Genomic DNA, 14158 nt, shown 5'->3' with positions numbered 1-14158 from the left:
AGCTTGTATTTATGAAGAAACAAGATACCTGTGTGGCATTTACATACTGAAATGCGGCAAACCACTTAGAAAATATACAGAGGATGCAACAGGAGAAGTATCATTTTTACAATACAAAGAGTGAAAATGGATTTCAGTAACTTGTCTGCCTCATATGCTAAATACAAGGAGTGCTAAAGTTCTAGCAACTCGAGTTGTAATACTAATTTGGTGTAGTAGAGGCACAAATAACAGAGAAAATATTTGTCAGAAAATCACAAACATCTACCCAAGCAGTATAGCAATAACAATTCCATTCTGTCAACAATAACCAGCAACTAGAAAAATTGATCAAGTATCTAAAATAAATTTTAACAAACAATTGTTGGTATACTAAACTTTTGTAACAATTACTTACTTGAATATACCCAGAAGCAGTGCATGAGTCTGCCAGCGAACAGCAGTGGCATTTGTCTCTAAAAGGAATGTCCTTACAAAGCGTGTGAGGAAATCCCTAGAGACCTGAGAGAAAATTGAACTAACGAACACACTACAGAGGTCTTCCTGAAAGCTAGCTTCACTCAGCACACACTCTATTTTCTCACTTTCCTCTGTTCCTGTTGTGACACCTGTCACTGATGATTCTGTTTCGAAAGGTTCTACTAGTTCCACTGAGGATGAGGAAGGGTGCATCCATGTTGGTGGGCCAGATTCTATAACAATTGAAGGCTGCTGTTGTTCTGATGTAGAAGGACCTTGGTCAGCACCACCAGAGGCATCAGGTGCTGCAGACAAGGAAGGTCCAGGAGCTCCAGCAGATGTGGATGGCCCAGGAGCTACAGATGTAGAAGGACCAGGTAGACCAGTGGCCGGAGTACCAGATGTACCAGAAGCTGATAGTCTGGGAGAGACAGAAGTAGAGGGCCCAGCGGCACCAGAGGTTGATGGTCCAGGAGCGCCGGAGGCAGACAGTCCGACAGAGCTAGGAACTGAAGTGCCTGGGGCACCAGAAGAAGATGGGCCAGGAGCTCTGGAAATTGCAGAGCCAGGAGCTCTGGATGACAATGAGCTGGGGGCCCTAGAAATGAAGGTGCCAGAAGCACCAGGCACAGATGGACCAGGAACTGTCCATGTTGACTGTCCTGGAGCTGTTGGTGCAGACGTTCCCGGAACAGGCCAAAGTGATGAACCTGGGGCTGCCCAAGTGGACGGACCAGGAACTGTCCATGTAGATGGACCTGGGACAGCCCAGTTTGATGGGGGCAAGAGACTTGTAGACAGTGGGCCAGTTATAGTTGACAATGTCACACCTGATGTTGGCTGGGTCCTGGGTGAGGACTGTAATGAATATGATGTACTAGTTCTTAAATAAGTTGTTGGAACAGGCCATGCTCTTGCGGCAACATCTGGGTGCACATTTCTGAATGCAGCCCCTTCTTGGTCTTCCGCAGTGGCTGACTCAAAGGTGCCAGATGAAGGTTGCGTTGTAGTGGGCGGCATCCTTGCTGTGGTCGATACAGCTGTTGGTGCACTCTGCACTGTACTTGTGGCACACACACCTTGTGCAGTGGAGCGTGTTGTTGATGTTGTTGAGTGTCTTTGAAAAATTACAGTAACAGGAACTGAATCAAGAGAAGTAGATGAACTAGATGACAATGATGCATTACCAATTGAGATCCTCGATGTGGATGGTGATAAGGGTAAATTAGTCGAACTGTAAACAGTGTGTGCACCAAGGGAAATTGCTGAAGGAGCTGCTGTCACGAAAGACAGAGTTCCTGGGGAGGGGTACACAAAGGCTACTGACACAGGGAAAGATGCACTACATGTAGTGGGAAAAGATGGGTTATAATCTGGGAAAGATGCACTACATGTAGTGGGAAAAGGTGGGATATAATCTCGGAAAGATGCACTACATGTAGCGGGTAAAGGTGGGTTATAACTTGGGAACGATCCACTAGTAGTGGGAAAAGGTAGGTCATAATCTGAGAAAGATGCACTACATGTAGGTGGGTTAGCACTACATGTAGTGGTAAAAGGTGGGATATAATACGGGAACGACGCACTACATGCAGTGGGTAAAGGTGGGATATAATTTGGGAACGATGCACTACATGTAGTGGGAAAAGGTGGGTTATAATTTGGGAACGATGCACTACTTGACACTGTTCCTGCTGATGACAGGGATGATAAGGATATAGATGATAACAATAGTGATGAACTTGACGGAGTAGTTGAGGGCACGAGGGATGTAGTTGAGGGTGCAGATACTGGTAGAATCGTCAGTGTTGAGGCAGCAGCTGCAGCTCCTGCAGATGTAGCTGCTGGTACTGAAGTTGCTGATGCCACTGATCGAGGTGTCCTTGCACTCTGAACAGATTCCTGGGAGAACACACAGAAACAAGTATGTATGAAAATTTAGAAATGGAAATGAACTAGACAACTATAAACATAAAGTTAGCTAATTATGATGTAAGGGAGGGGAGGGGGGATTTGGCTATAAAATAATGAGACTACTGCTGCAAAATATTTTATTTCAAAAACACACTTATTTAGTTACTGTCATCCTCAATATACCCCCTCCTCTATTCCTACAACACTCCATGTGAATTTTCCATTGATGGAAACTGCTGGAAGTCTACCTCTGCAAGCTTCTTTATGACTCTTGCCACTTTTTCTTTCACTGCTTAAATGGACAGAAATCTTGATTCTTTTAATGCAGATCTGACATTGGGGAATATATGAAAATCACAAAGTGCTAGGTTAGGCAAATAAGGTGGGTCGTCTAACACTGGGATGCTGTATTTCGCCAGAAACCTCTTAACAGACAATGTGGTACGAGCCACTGCGTTATCTTGATGCAGAACCCATGACTTGTTCTTCTGCAATTCAGATGATTTTTCCTTATTTTATTTGGAGTTGAACAAGAATCTCAAACTAGTAATGTTGATTAATAGTTTGACATTCAGGAACTCAGTGAAGATACCCAATTCCATGAAAATAAAAAAAATAAAATCAAAATCATCATCATCATCATCATCATCATCATCATAGCTTCGAATCTTGACTGGTCATTAGAGCTTTTTCTGTTCACAGTGAAGTCGGGTGCTTACAATGCATGGATTGCTGAAAAACTTAGATTTGACATATTTTCATACTTTCCAAGAAATGAAGACTACTTTCAGTGGTATAAAAGGTGATAGTACAAACATCTTCACAAGTTACTTTTTGTTTTATCGTGATAATTTTTGGCACCTGTTTTACACACACTTTTTTCATGTTAAATCAGTTACATAAAATTTGCCTTACACATTCTTTGTCAATTCCTACAGCTACAGCAATTGATCAAATACTCAACTGGTGGTCAGATCAAATAATATTACCTACTTTTTTCGATATTTTCACCTGTTTTTGATGTTGAAGGGCATCTGACGCGTGGGACAACTTCATCATCATCTCAGCCATCTTGGAAATACTTTAAGCACTCAAAAACTTTTATGTGATAAACAGTCTTCGCTGTACACTTCCTCTACTAAAAGATAGGTTTTATTAGAAGTTATTCAAAGTTTCACATGAAAAACTTCATGACAATATGTTGTTCTATTATTACACTTATTTTTCTGGCAAAACAAAATAACAGTTCCTACAAATATTATGGTCACGGCCATACTGATTTGTCTACCAACACCAGATATGCTACATTCAACTCAGAAAGCTTTACACTTCACAGCTATCGATCGTTCATATTCCGCGCATGTGTACTTGGTGACAGTGTCAGTCCCACTATTTTATAGCCTCATCTCATATGTTAAGTTTAAATACATTACTACTCACCATTATGAATAATAAGTTTATGAAACACTTCACTGTTATTACTACATACATCTTCAATATATACATAATTCTTAAAGTGGCTCAGATCTTTAGAAATGAATACTATTCATTTTTAGTACTTATGCTCACTAAATCAATCAATAGGAGGGCTAGGATGGAATAAGAATATTATGAAAACAATAAGATTGCTACTCACCATAGAGATGAGGCACTGAGGCACAGATAGGCACAGAGGAAAGACTACTAAACATTTACGATTTTCACCAAAAGGCCTTCTCCTGCTAAAGAAATAGCACACCACTATCTCTGGCTGCTGTGACCAGACTGTGGCTTAAATATTTAATAGTCTTTTCTAAATATTGTATTTATTACTCACAGTCTTACATACTACATTTCAGGTGACATAACCAAATTTACAATGCTCTTATGATATCTCCACATACAGCCTAATGACTCCGTGTTGTTGTTGTGGTCTTCAGTCCAAAGACTGGTTTGATGCAGCTTCCTCTCCTCTAGTCAGGTTGTGGCACAAATTTCTCTTCTCCCCAATTAGGTCAATACTATGTCTACATACTTCCAGAAAGTACATAATATAATTTTTTAGACACAGGTACATTTCTTAAGAATTTTGGCAAGACTATAATTCAGACACTTGTGACTGCCACTGTAGTAACATCCAGTTCTATAAATCACACACATATGCAAGTATGTTCATTTTTCACTCTTCATATTTTTGTGTACCTGTACATCATGTGTGTGTGTCTTTGACTACATACTTCAAGAATAATATTCAACAATACACTTTTGTGACATGATGCATCTCTTTGTATGTCTAGCATCGAGGAAATTTTTTTTGTCTTCTAAAACAACTAATTTATCTTCCACTCCTTTTCCTCTGCCTCACAACCTCTGTTTAGAATAGTAGATAATTTTAAGTGCTGTGTGTTCCTGTCTACACTCCTCCAGTTCCTTAGAATGTTTCTGTTGTATGTATTAAGTTTCCCTTTGCAATTCTACAGATGATGAGTCTATGATCAAGATCCACCCCACAAAATCATCCAAGGTCACCAGTGCCCACGTACAACCTTAAAACACTAATACGGAAAAGCTTAAAAGCTATTACACATTAAGCCCAATCCACAAAATATGCCACAGAGACAGCGGAGGTCCCAAACTAAAAATTACAGGTGCTTCATCATATTTCTGCAACAGTTAAAAAGTAAAACACGGTCAAACAGCCTGCAAACATACACTAGAACACAAATGGTTAAAACAAGGGCATTTGGTCAGGAAATGGCAAACCATCGAAGGTTGATGACAATGAGCACAAAGCAATGGGGGATCACCTCCTAACAATTGGTGATGGCTGAAAAGACAGTCCCAGAGGGAACAGACCACTCAAGACGGCGGGCAAGCTAGGCAGTGCACACTCAGAGGTCCAAATGGGAATAGGTGTATGTGCAGTCTGAAAGGATTTGGGTGCTGCAGTGTTAAGACAAATAAAGTCGAGTTGATTGAGAAGGTCATTCAAGAGGGCACCTCTCAGACATGTTCTGGGAGAGCCTCAAAGGAGATGGCATGCATTAAAGTCACTGAGTGGCAAAGAAGGGGTGAGGGACTTGACCAATAAGGTGGAGAAAGTCAGCCCTGGTGACACCGAATGATGGAGGGATGTAGACGTCGCAAAGAGAAATGATGGGGCAAAGAAGGATAATGCGGACTGCAACAGCTTGCAGCAAAGTGTTTAGTGAGATGGTTTGGCTATAACGTCATCCAGGATGAGCAGTGTGACTCCCTCACGAGATTGAATGCCGTCCTCAGAGGGGGGGGGGGGGGGGGGGGGGGGGGGGGGGGGGAGGTCAAAGTGGACTGGAAGGAAATGCGAGAGTTCGAAGTGGTTGCAAGGGGACAGTTTTGTTTCTTGGAAGCAGAAAACAAGCAGATGCTTCAGTTCCAAGAGCAGCCGTAATTCCTCCTTATTGGATCTAATGCCACGAATGTTCCATTGGAAAAGAGTAATAATGAGGAATGAGGAGGAGGGAACAAATGAAGGGTAGTCACCTCAGTGGCTGCCAAGTACCAGCCTTCGAAAACTCACTGCTACAGGGTGCAGAGACTGGAGGGTCCTACAGAGGCGTCAGCATTATCCCTGCAGATCCCAGGGCAGAAAAAGGGTAGGCGGTGCACACCAGCAAAACGGAGATCTGCTGGGTGAGAGTATCATGCGGCAACACCGTTTAAGACGATCTCTGAGTCGGGGAAGGAGAACATCATTTGTCTTTGATTTCTTACAACCTTTTCGGCTAGCAGCTGAAGACTCGGATGTTTGTTGGCTGGATGGATGCAAAAAAATCTTCATGGGAATATCCCTTTTCTCCTCTCCGGTCTGCTGGTTGTGTAGCAGGTGATTTTGCCGCTGGCAGTGAAAATTTAGTGATCTGTTGTGCAGCTGGAGGAGGAGGAGGAGGAGGAGGAGGAGGAGGAGACAGGGAAGCTACCGCAATACTGGGCAATTTTACAACTGCAGTACTGAACTGAAGGTCGCAAGTCTGTGTGGCCATGTCCTTTGTGGAGCAAGGCATGTCATATCGTAAAATGCAGGGCTTTTGACTAGCCAACAACTTGTGAGCAACAGGGTAAGGTCCTTTTTCCTTCACCGGATCTCCTCGATGTCCTCTCATTGAGATACACAGGACATTCTTGGGATGGTGGTGGTAATGATGATGATGATGTTTGGTTTGTGGGGCGCGAAACTGCACGGTTATCAGCGCCCGTACAATTTCCTAACCTTTGCTCAGTCCAATCTCGCCATGTTCATGAATGATGATGAAATGATGAGGACAACACAAACACCCAGTCATCTCGAGGCACATGAAAATCCCTGACCCCGCCGGGAATCGAACCCGAGACCCCATGCTTGAGAAGCAAGAACATGACCATGAGACCGCGAGCTGTGGACCTCGGGATGAGGCTGCATGGTCCCCATTGCAATTGATCCAGTAGGGCGGAGGAGGCGGGCTATCACCCTCATGAGCATCCCTACCACAAGTAACACATTTGGCCGAATTTTTGCAGGGCATGCAAGTGTGGCTGAAATGTTGGTACTGGTAACAACTCACTGGGTTTGAAATGTTCAGTCAGACCGTGATGACTTCATAGCCTGCTTTGATCTTCAATGGAAGCATTACGTGATCAAACGTGAGAAAAAGAGTGCTTGTAGGCACTAAGGTAGCATAAACCTTTTCCATTACCTGATGAACTGCAGTGATGCTCTCATCAAAGAAGTAAATTTGGATTTCTCCCTCAATCAGACCATCAAGCAGCTCAGCGTAAATAACACCATGTGAAGAATTCAGTGTTTGACTGGCCTCAACATGAATAGGATGCCTGTGGAGGACCAAAGCTGTAAGCAGTTGTTGGGCTTGAAAAACCACAACTGGTCTTCGGAAGCTAAGTCCCATTATGTAAACGAGAGCAGAATTTCACAGGGCCTGCAACTGCATCAATGCCTTTCAGAATACTAAATGAATTAACCATAGCAAAGGACTGACCTCCTCCAGTATGTGATACAACAAGGAACCGAGATGCAGCTGGGAGATTCTTTGAATCTTTAGCATCATTCCATTTACGTTAATTAGACATAGACTGAGATGGTGATTGGCTCACTGTGAAAAAATCCTCCACGATTGCCAGTGTCTCAATGGCTCGCTATCCCCCCCCCCCCCCCCCCCCCACAGGAGGGCCACCTGTCTTAGGTGATTGTTCATACCTCAGGTCACATCTCTCGAACTCTTGACAGAGGCACCAACTGACAATTAGGGAAGGTAACAACACTCGTGCAGTCACACCTCACTGTGCCTGGGCTGTACCAGGCAGTATGTGCGAAACTTACCTGTCAACCTGTGGCTGGGAATTATGCATTACCCAGTCACCTGCTGTGTGTCAAACACATGGGCTGGCATTCAGGAGCACACAAGGAGGAAGAAGAAATGTAGGGAGACCTCAAATGCCAAAGCAGAGAAAGGGTAGGAGGTGTAGAACAAAGAAACAGATGAGGGGCTGTTCTGATGTCAGGCCATTAAAACTTCAGAACAAATTACCAAAAATATACCATACATGTTGCTATAGGGAGGGGGAAAAGGAATGGTAGCCAAGCAAGAACTCACCCAAGAGTGGTGAGGCCCACAGGAGGGAGGTTGTGATCAAGTTCATCTCACATTCAACATAAAGTGCGTTAAATCTATTCAAAAGCATTGTTGATGCAAGTTCGTGGTTCTAGTAAGTGTAACAGCAAAGGTAGTTAAAACACACAATATTTCATTGGTAGTCAAAACACACAATATTTCATCAGATACTAGACAGAACAACATTTAGCATTCTTGACATTCAGGAATATGAAGCACTTCAAGCTTGTGACAGTAACCTGCAATGAACTTTGTGGAATCTAGAGTAGCACTGCAACTTGTGAGAGGTAAAGCAGTACCAGTTTCTCTTTAAAAAAACCTCAGCATTAACAGATTGCAATCGACAACTTGAAATCTTTCAGCAATGTCATAAACAGTATTGCCATTTCCTCTGGGCATTATCACCTCAACTGCTCCTGAATCACACTACTCTGATTTCTACCAATTCTAGCAAACCACCCAGTAGTTAAATATAATAGTAGTGGATAATATAAAAGGAATCAAATTTTCAATAAATAGCATTATTTGTAAAATGCCTGTTTACTTACTTATGTCTCAGCTATAAATGTGAAACAATGGAAAGTCTGGGATGGAATGACAATAATATGGAAAGGATAAATTGCTACTCACCCCATACAGGATGCGTTGAGTTGCAGACAGACACAATGAAAAGACTGCTAAACATTCACACTTTTGGAGAAAAAAGTGGTCCTTCCGAAATAACACATATGCATGCGCAAGCGCACGTGCACACAGCTGCTGTCTGCAGCCACTACAATCCAAATGTGGGCTGCGCCTACATCTGATGTGTGCAGCAATCTGATGTAGGTGGTGGGGTAAGGAGGCGGCAGGGGCTGGGGAGGGGGCAGGATAGCAGGGTAGAGGTGGAGGAACATGATGTGCTGTTTGTGGAAGTCTGCAGGAACATGGTGGGGACAGGATAGGGCTTCTAGTTCTGGAGAATGTGCTGGGAGGGGCGATGAAAGCTACAGAGAAGGGGAAAAGACTGACAATGTGTTGGTGTAACAGAAGGCGTGGGTAGTATTGGAATGGGAGCAGGGAAGGGGTTAGATAGATGTAGGACAGGGAACCCTGGTGGAGAATGTGGTTCAGTTGCTCTGGTCCTGGTTGGTACTGAGTCACGAGGGGAGTGCTCCTTTGTGGTTGAACTATGGGTATGTGAGGGGTGGTGATGGTGGTGGTGGTGGTGGTGGTGGTGGTGGTGGCAGGTTACTGGAGAGACAAGACATAGGAGATCCTCTTTCTGAACCAAGTTGGAAGGGTACTTTCAGTCTGTGAAGGTGTCAGTGAAACCCTCGGTATATTTGGAGAGGGACTGCTCATCACTACAGGTGCAATGACCATGGGTGACTAGACTGAATGGAAGGGACTTCACTGTATGAAATGGGTGGCAGCTGTCAGAATGGAATTATTGTTGATGGCTGGTAGGTCTTATGTGGACGGAGGTACTGGTGCACCCATCCTTGAGGTGGAAGCAGACATCGAGGAAGGTGGCTTTTCAGGTTGAGGAGGATCAGATGAAGCAAATGACAGAGAAGGTGTTGAGATTCTGGTAAAATGTGGATAGTGTGTCCTCACCCTCGGCCTAGATCACAAAGGTGTCACAAATTAATTTGATCCAGGTGACAGGTCTGGGATTCTGGGTGGTTAGGAAGGATTCCTCTAGATAGCCCAGGAATGGATTGGCATAGGATGGAGCCTGGTGGATGCCCATTGCTGTACCATAGATTTCTTTGTAGGTGATGCCTTTAAAGAGAGGTAATTCTGGGTGAGGATACAGTTGATTATTGTGACCAGAAAGGAGGTTGTACGTTTGGAATCAGCTGGGTGTTAGGAAAGGTAGTTTTCAATACTGGCAAGGCCAGGGCCATTTAAGATGTTAGTGCAGAGGGAGAAGGCATTGACAGTGATGAGCAAGGCATTAGATGGTAAAGGAACAGAAACTGTGGAGAGCTGGTGGAGGAAATGACTTGTATCTTTTATACAATAGGGTAGGTTATGGGTATCAGGCTGAAGGTATTGGTCCACAAGAGCGCAGAGAACCTAAGTGGGGGCACAGTAACCAGGCACATTAGGGGCCTTACCAAACCACCCACCACAGGTTGCTGCACATGTCAGGCACAGGCACAGGCACAGGCACAGTCCTCAGTTGGGCCCCAACAGCCGGAGACAGTAGCCGCCTACTCTATGTTGAGAATAGTAGTTTATCCTTTCCATATTGTAAATATAAATCACAAATTTTCCCTGAAACTCTCTGACTGTACTATTGTACACTGTGTGCTATATATTTGGCATCTACATCTAGAGGAAGGGCAAAAAAAAGTGGCCTCGACGAGTCGATATAATTGGACGTGAATGTATGCATATATACCAAACTCAATGATTCACACACACTTGTGTCCTGAGAGTGTCCCACAACATTTTATACAAGAGGGTAGGTTATGGGTATCAGGCTGAAGGTATTGGTCCACAAGAGCACAGAGAACCGAAGTGGGAGCACAGTAACCACGCACAATAGGGGCCTTACCAAACCACCCACCACAGGTTGCTGCACATCTTCTTATCCACTCCTAGTCCTTACCTAATTCCCTTTCCCAACCCAAGGTGTGATGCGATCCGTGCCAAGGGGTGCGTGGCATGTGGGAAGATGTGTTGCAAATGGAGCCTCAGGTATACCAGGCGACCTCCATGAGTAAGTAACTTTACACAGCGCGGGGTTGCCATGGGGTGGACCATGTAGATCCCCAAATCTCATGGGACCAAGATGGTTATGACAGACGAAAATAAATTAAAGAAAACTGAGACCTCAGACATCCAAACATAAGGGTCAGGACTGACAGAATACACTCCCACTACTGAATCAGGGTCTAGACCTGAGCAAGAGGAACTGGGAAGTTGGACCAGATGAAGATTAAAGCCTTGTCTGGGACCCAGAGAAGGAAACCTCTCAGGGAACAGAAACAAAAGGAAGGCAAAGAATGGCTTTCTAGACATAAGTGGAGGGAATTAAAAGGGCTTTAGCCCAAGACCCCCCAAGAAAAAACTGTCTCAGGTTGAAGGGGATAAGCAGACCCCCACAACGTCGAAGACAGGTAACAAGAGGATAAGGGAGGAATCTAAAGCCGTTGGCACACAGACCATACATCTGAACATAGAGCGTGCCGAGTTTCAGATATCATAGCGTGGAATAGCATGTTCAGGAGTCTTTCCAAACGTGCAGAGCAATATCTAGCATGTCAGATATTCTGAGCATATGTCTGAACATTGACCAATGAGATGGCACAACGCCACCTACATCACATGCACTCCATCTCCAGTCAGCACAGAGTTGTGAGGCACCATACTGGCATTCATTTCAAGCCTATACGTATATATGCTGTTTCTGAGCACCAGCAAATTGAGAATCACTCGAAAACCCATTGTTAACTGTGTGATTTGTTGCAATAAAATAATGAGAATCATCAGATTCATGGCAAAAGAATTATTGTAACTTGCGTGCTGTGAGAGTATGCTATATGAAGGCAATGACACACTGAGGCTCCACCAAAAATGCATTGTTCTTGGTACAAGTTGTTATAATTAAATTTCAATTAGTAACATAACTATGATTAAAGCTTTTAGCAAGTGGCAACATGCTAGGATTGGCTACCGACACTGTTATGTTGATTTACCATAGTGCGTAGCGTCACTGACCCACATGAAGATGCTTGACAGGGCGGTGGTTCGTGTCTCGCCACGTCAAACTTTTTTTTCCCTAACATTTGCATTTTTATTAGGTTCTGATGCTTCATTATTAGTTTAATATAAGTATATACTATAATATTTGATGTTATGTAAATATAAGTTGAGGGGGCCTTTAGTAACACAACCTTTGAATCCATGGTTAGGGCAGCAGAGGTGCATAACCTAGGGACCACTATATGTAGGTGGCCTAGGGCCATGCTTAGTGGAAGGAAGGTAGAGGCCACCATGATGAATGAAAAGATGGTAATTAACATCACTAGAGGTTGTCTACAAGGAGGAGTTTTGTCCCCTTTATTGTGGAATCTAGTGGTGAATGAACTCATTGAGAAACTAAATTCCAGACAATGCTTTTGCCAAGGATACGCAGATGAACTTGCCATAGTAATACTTCGCAAATTTACTGACACAATTAGGAAATTGGCACAAGGTGCACTGGACATTGTGCAAGACTCATGCATTAAACAGGATCTAAGGGTTAATCCTAAGAAGACTGTTGTGGTACCATTCATGAAGAAGCATATCCAACAACCAAGTTGGAATCTAAAGCTCTTCGATGAAACTCTACCTGTGAAGGGGATAGTGAAATATCTAGGGGTAACCTTAGATGAGAAATTAACATGGGCCCCTCACATTAAGAGCATCTGCTCCAATGTGAAAGGTACTCTAGTGAGTATTAGATGGTCTTGTGGCAAAAACTGGGACCTAAGCCATAGAGGTATGCACTGGATATACGCAATGGTGGTTAAACCTAGGATCGCCTATGGGGCTGTAGTGTGGTGGAAAAAGGTAAAACAGCAGGTTGCAGCTAAGGAGCTTGCTAAGGTGCAGAGACTAGCCTGCTTAGCCATAACAGGCGGAATTAGCAGCACGCCAACTACTGGGATGGAAGCCATGCTGGACATGCCTCCACTGCACCTTTGGGTGAAGATGAAGGCAGGAGCTGGTGCATACAAGCTCAAAACTGGTAAAAGCTGGATCCCATTGGGATATCCAGAATCACACACTAAAATAGTAAGTGAGGTAAATATAGGAATGGCTGGGGAAATGCCGGCCAACTATATAACAACTCCCAACTGCTTCAACAAGCCTTACAATATAATAATTGGAAGTAGGGAGCAGTGGGAATAAAACAGTTCGACACCGCACGGGGAACATTGTCTGGTTCACTGTTGGGTCGAAATCAAACTAAGGCGCTGGGGCCAGAGTGTACGGGGTTCAGCCAAGACTGGAGGGCATCATCTCTCTATGAAAACTGGCCTCAGTATTCCAAGCTGAAATTACTGCAATGTGTGGAGGAGAGTATGCATAGGTGCTACAAAGAACGTAGCATCTACATATATTCAGACAGCCAGGCAGTCCTGAAAACACTGGCAGCTCCTGCAACACGATCTAAGATTGTTGGAGAATGTCACAGTGCTCTGGTGGAGCTCGGGGGAAGCAATAGGGTAAACCTAGTGTGGGTCCCTGGCCACTCAGGGATCGGTGGCAATGAACAAGCTGACAGATTGGCCAGGATGGGGGCGAAGACTCCATACGTTGGACCAGAACCTGTCCTGACAATCACCAAGGCTCTGATCAAACTAGAACTACGGATCTGGCTTAGAAGTCAGCAGAGAATACTGGACCAAGGTCTATAAACAAAAACATGGTAAGGTAGTGATGCCAAAGCCATGTTTTAAAAGAAGCTCTGTAATCCTGGGCTTGAACAGGAAAGAGATTAAACTCATGGTTGGATTGATGACCAGCCATGGGAATTTCAAAAAACACCCACGTACAATGGGTATAAAGGAAGAAGACCCTAAACGTAGGATCTGTGATGAGAGTGAAGAAACTGCATCACACCTATTCTTCGAATAATGCACAGCATTGGAGAGCAAGAGACACAGAATTTTCGAGACAACTAGACATGAAGAAATTGTGTCTAAAAAAAAAAAAAAAAAAACACTGGTAAAGGGACTCCTTGTACAATTTATAGGCATTGGTTGGCTTTACTAAATAAACAGGAAGTGATATCCACAATCAACTTGGTTTCAGTGTGGGAGGGGGTGGTTTAGACCAAAGCTGTTTTAGCTTCCCTGCCAAAATCAAATCAATCCTACCAAATCGACCCAACACCTGTGTTTCTTTGTACCCCGGACCTCTGTTCACTGGGCCACTTATTTGCCCCATCTTGTACATCTATACTCAGTGAATCACTGTGAAGTGCATGGCAGAGGGTATGTCCCACTGTACCAGTAACTAGGGTTTTTTCCCCTGTTCCATTAACATATGGAGCGTGGGAAGTATGGTTGTTTAAATTGTTCCGAGTGTGCTGTAATTAATCTAATCCTGTTCTTACAGTCCCTAAGGAAGCACACATAGGGTGTAGTTGCATATTCCTGCAGTCATAATTCAAA

The 14158-nt window shown here is 43.8% G+C and overlaps 1 protein-coding gene across 1 annotated transcript in view; it reads right to left on the bottom strand.

Moving 5' to 3' along the window:
- Positions 1-14158, bottom strand: part of LOC126470301 (protein purity of essence) — a 475244-nt gene that overhangs the window by 108331 nt on the left and 352755 nt on the right. Inside the window, exon 56 of the mRNA XM_050098072.1 lies at positions 398-2361. Within this exon, the coding sequence (XP_049954029.1) occupies positions 398-2361 (1964 nt within the window). The remainder of the gene's footprint in view (positions 1-397; positions 2362-14158) is intronic.

Source organism: Schistocerca serialis, chromosome 3, assembly GCF_023864345.2.
Source record: "Schistocerca serialis cubense isolate TAMUIC-IGC-003099 chromosome 3, iqSchSeri2.2, whole genome shotgun sequence".
NCBI classification, from domain to species: domain Eukaryota; kingdom Metazoa; phylum Arthropoda; class Insecta; order Orthoptera; family Acrididae; genus Schistocerca; species Schistocerca serialis.
Note: the sequence above shows the minus strand (reverse complement) of the source record. Positions and strands in the feature narration are given on the sequence as shown.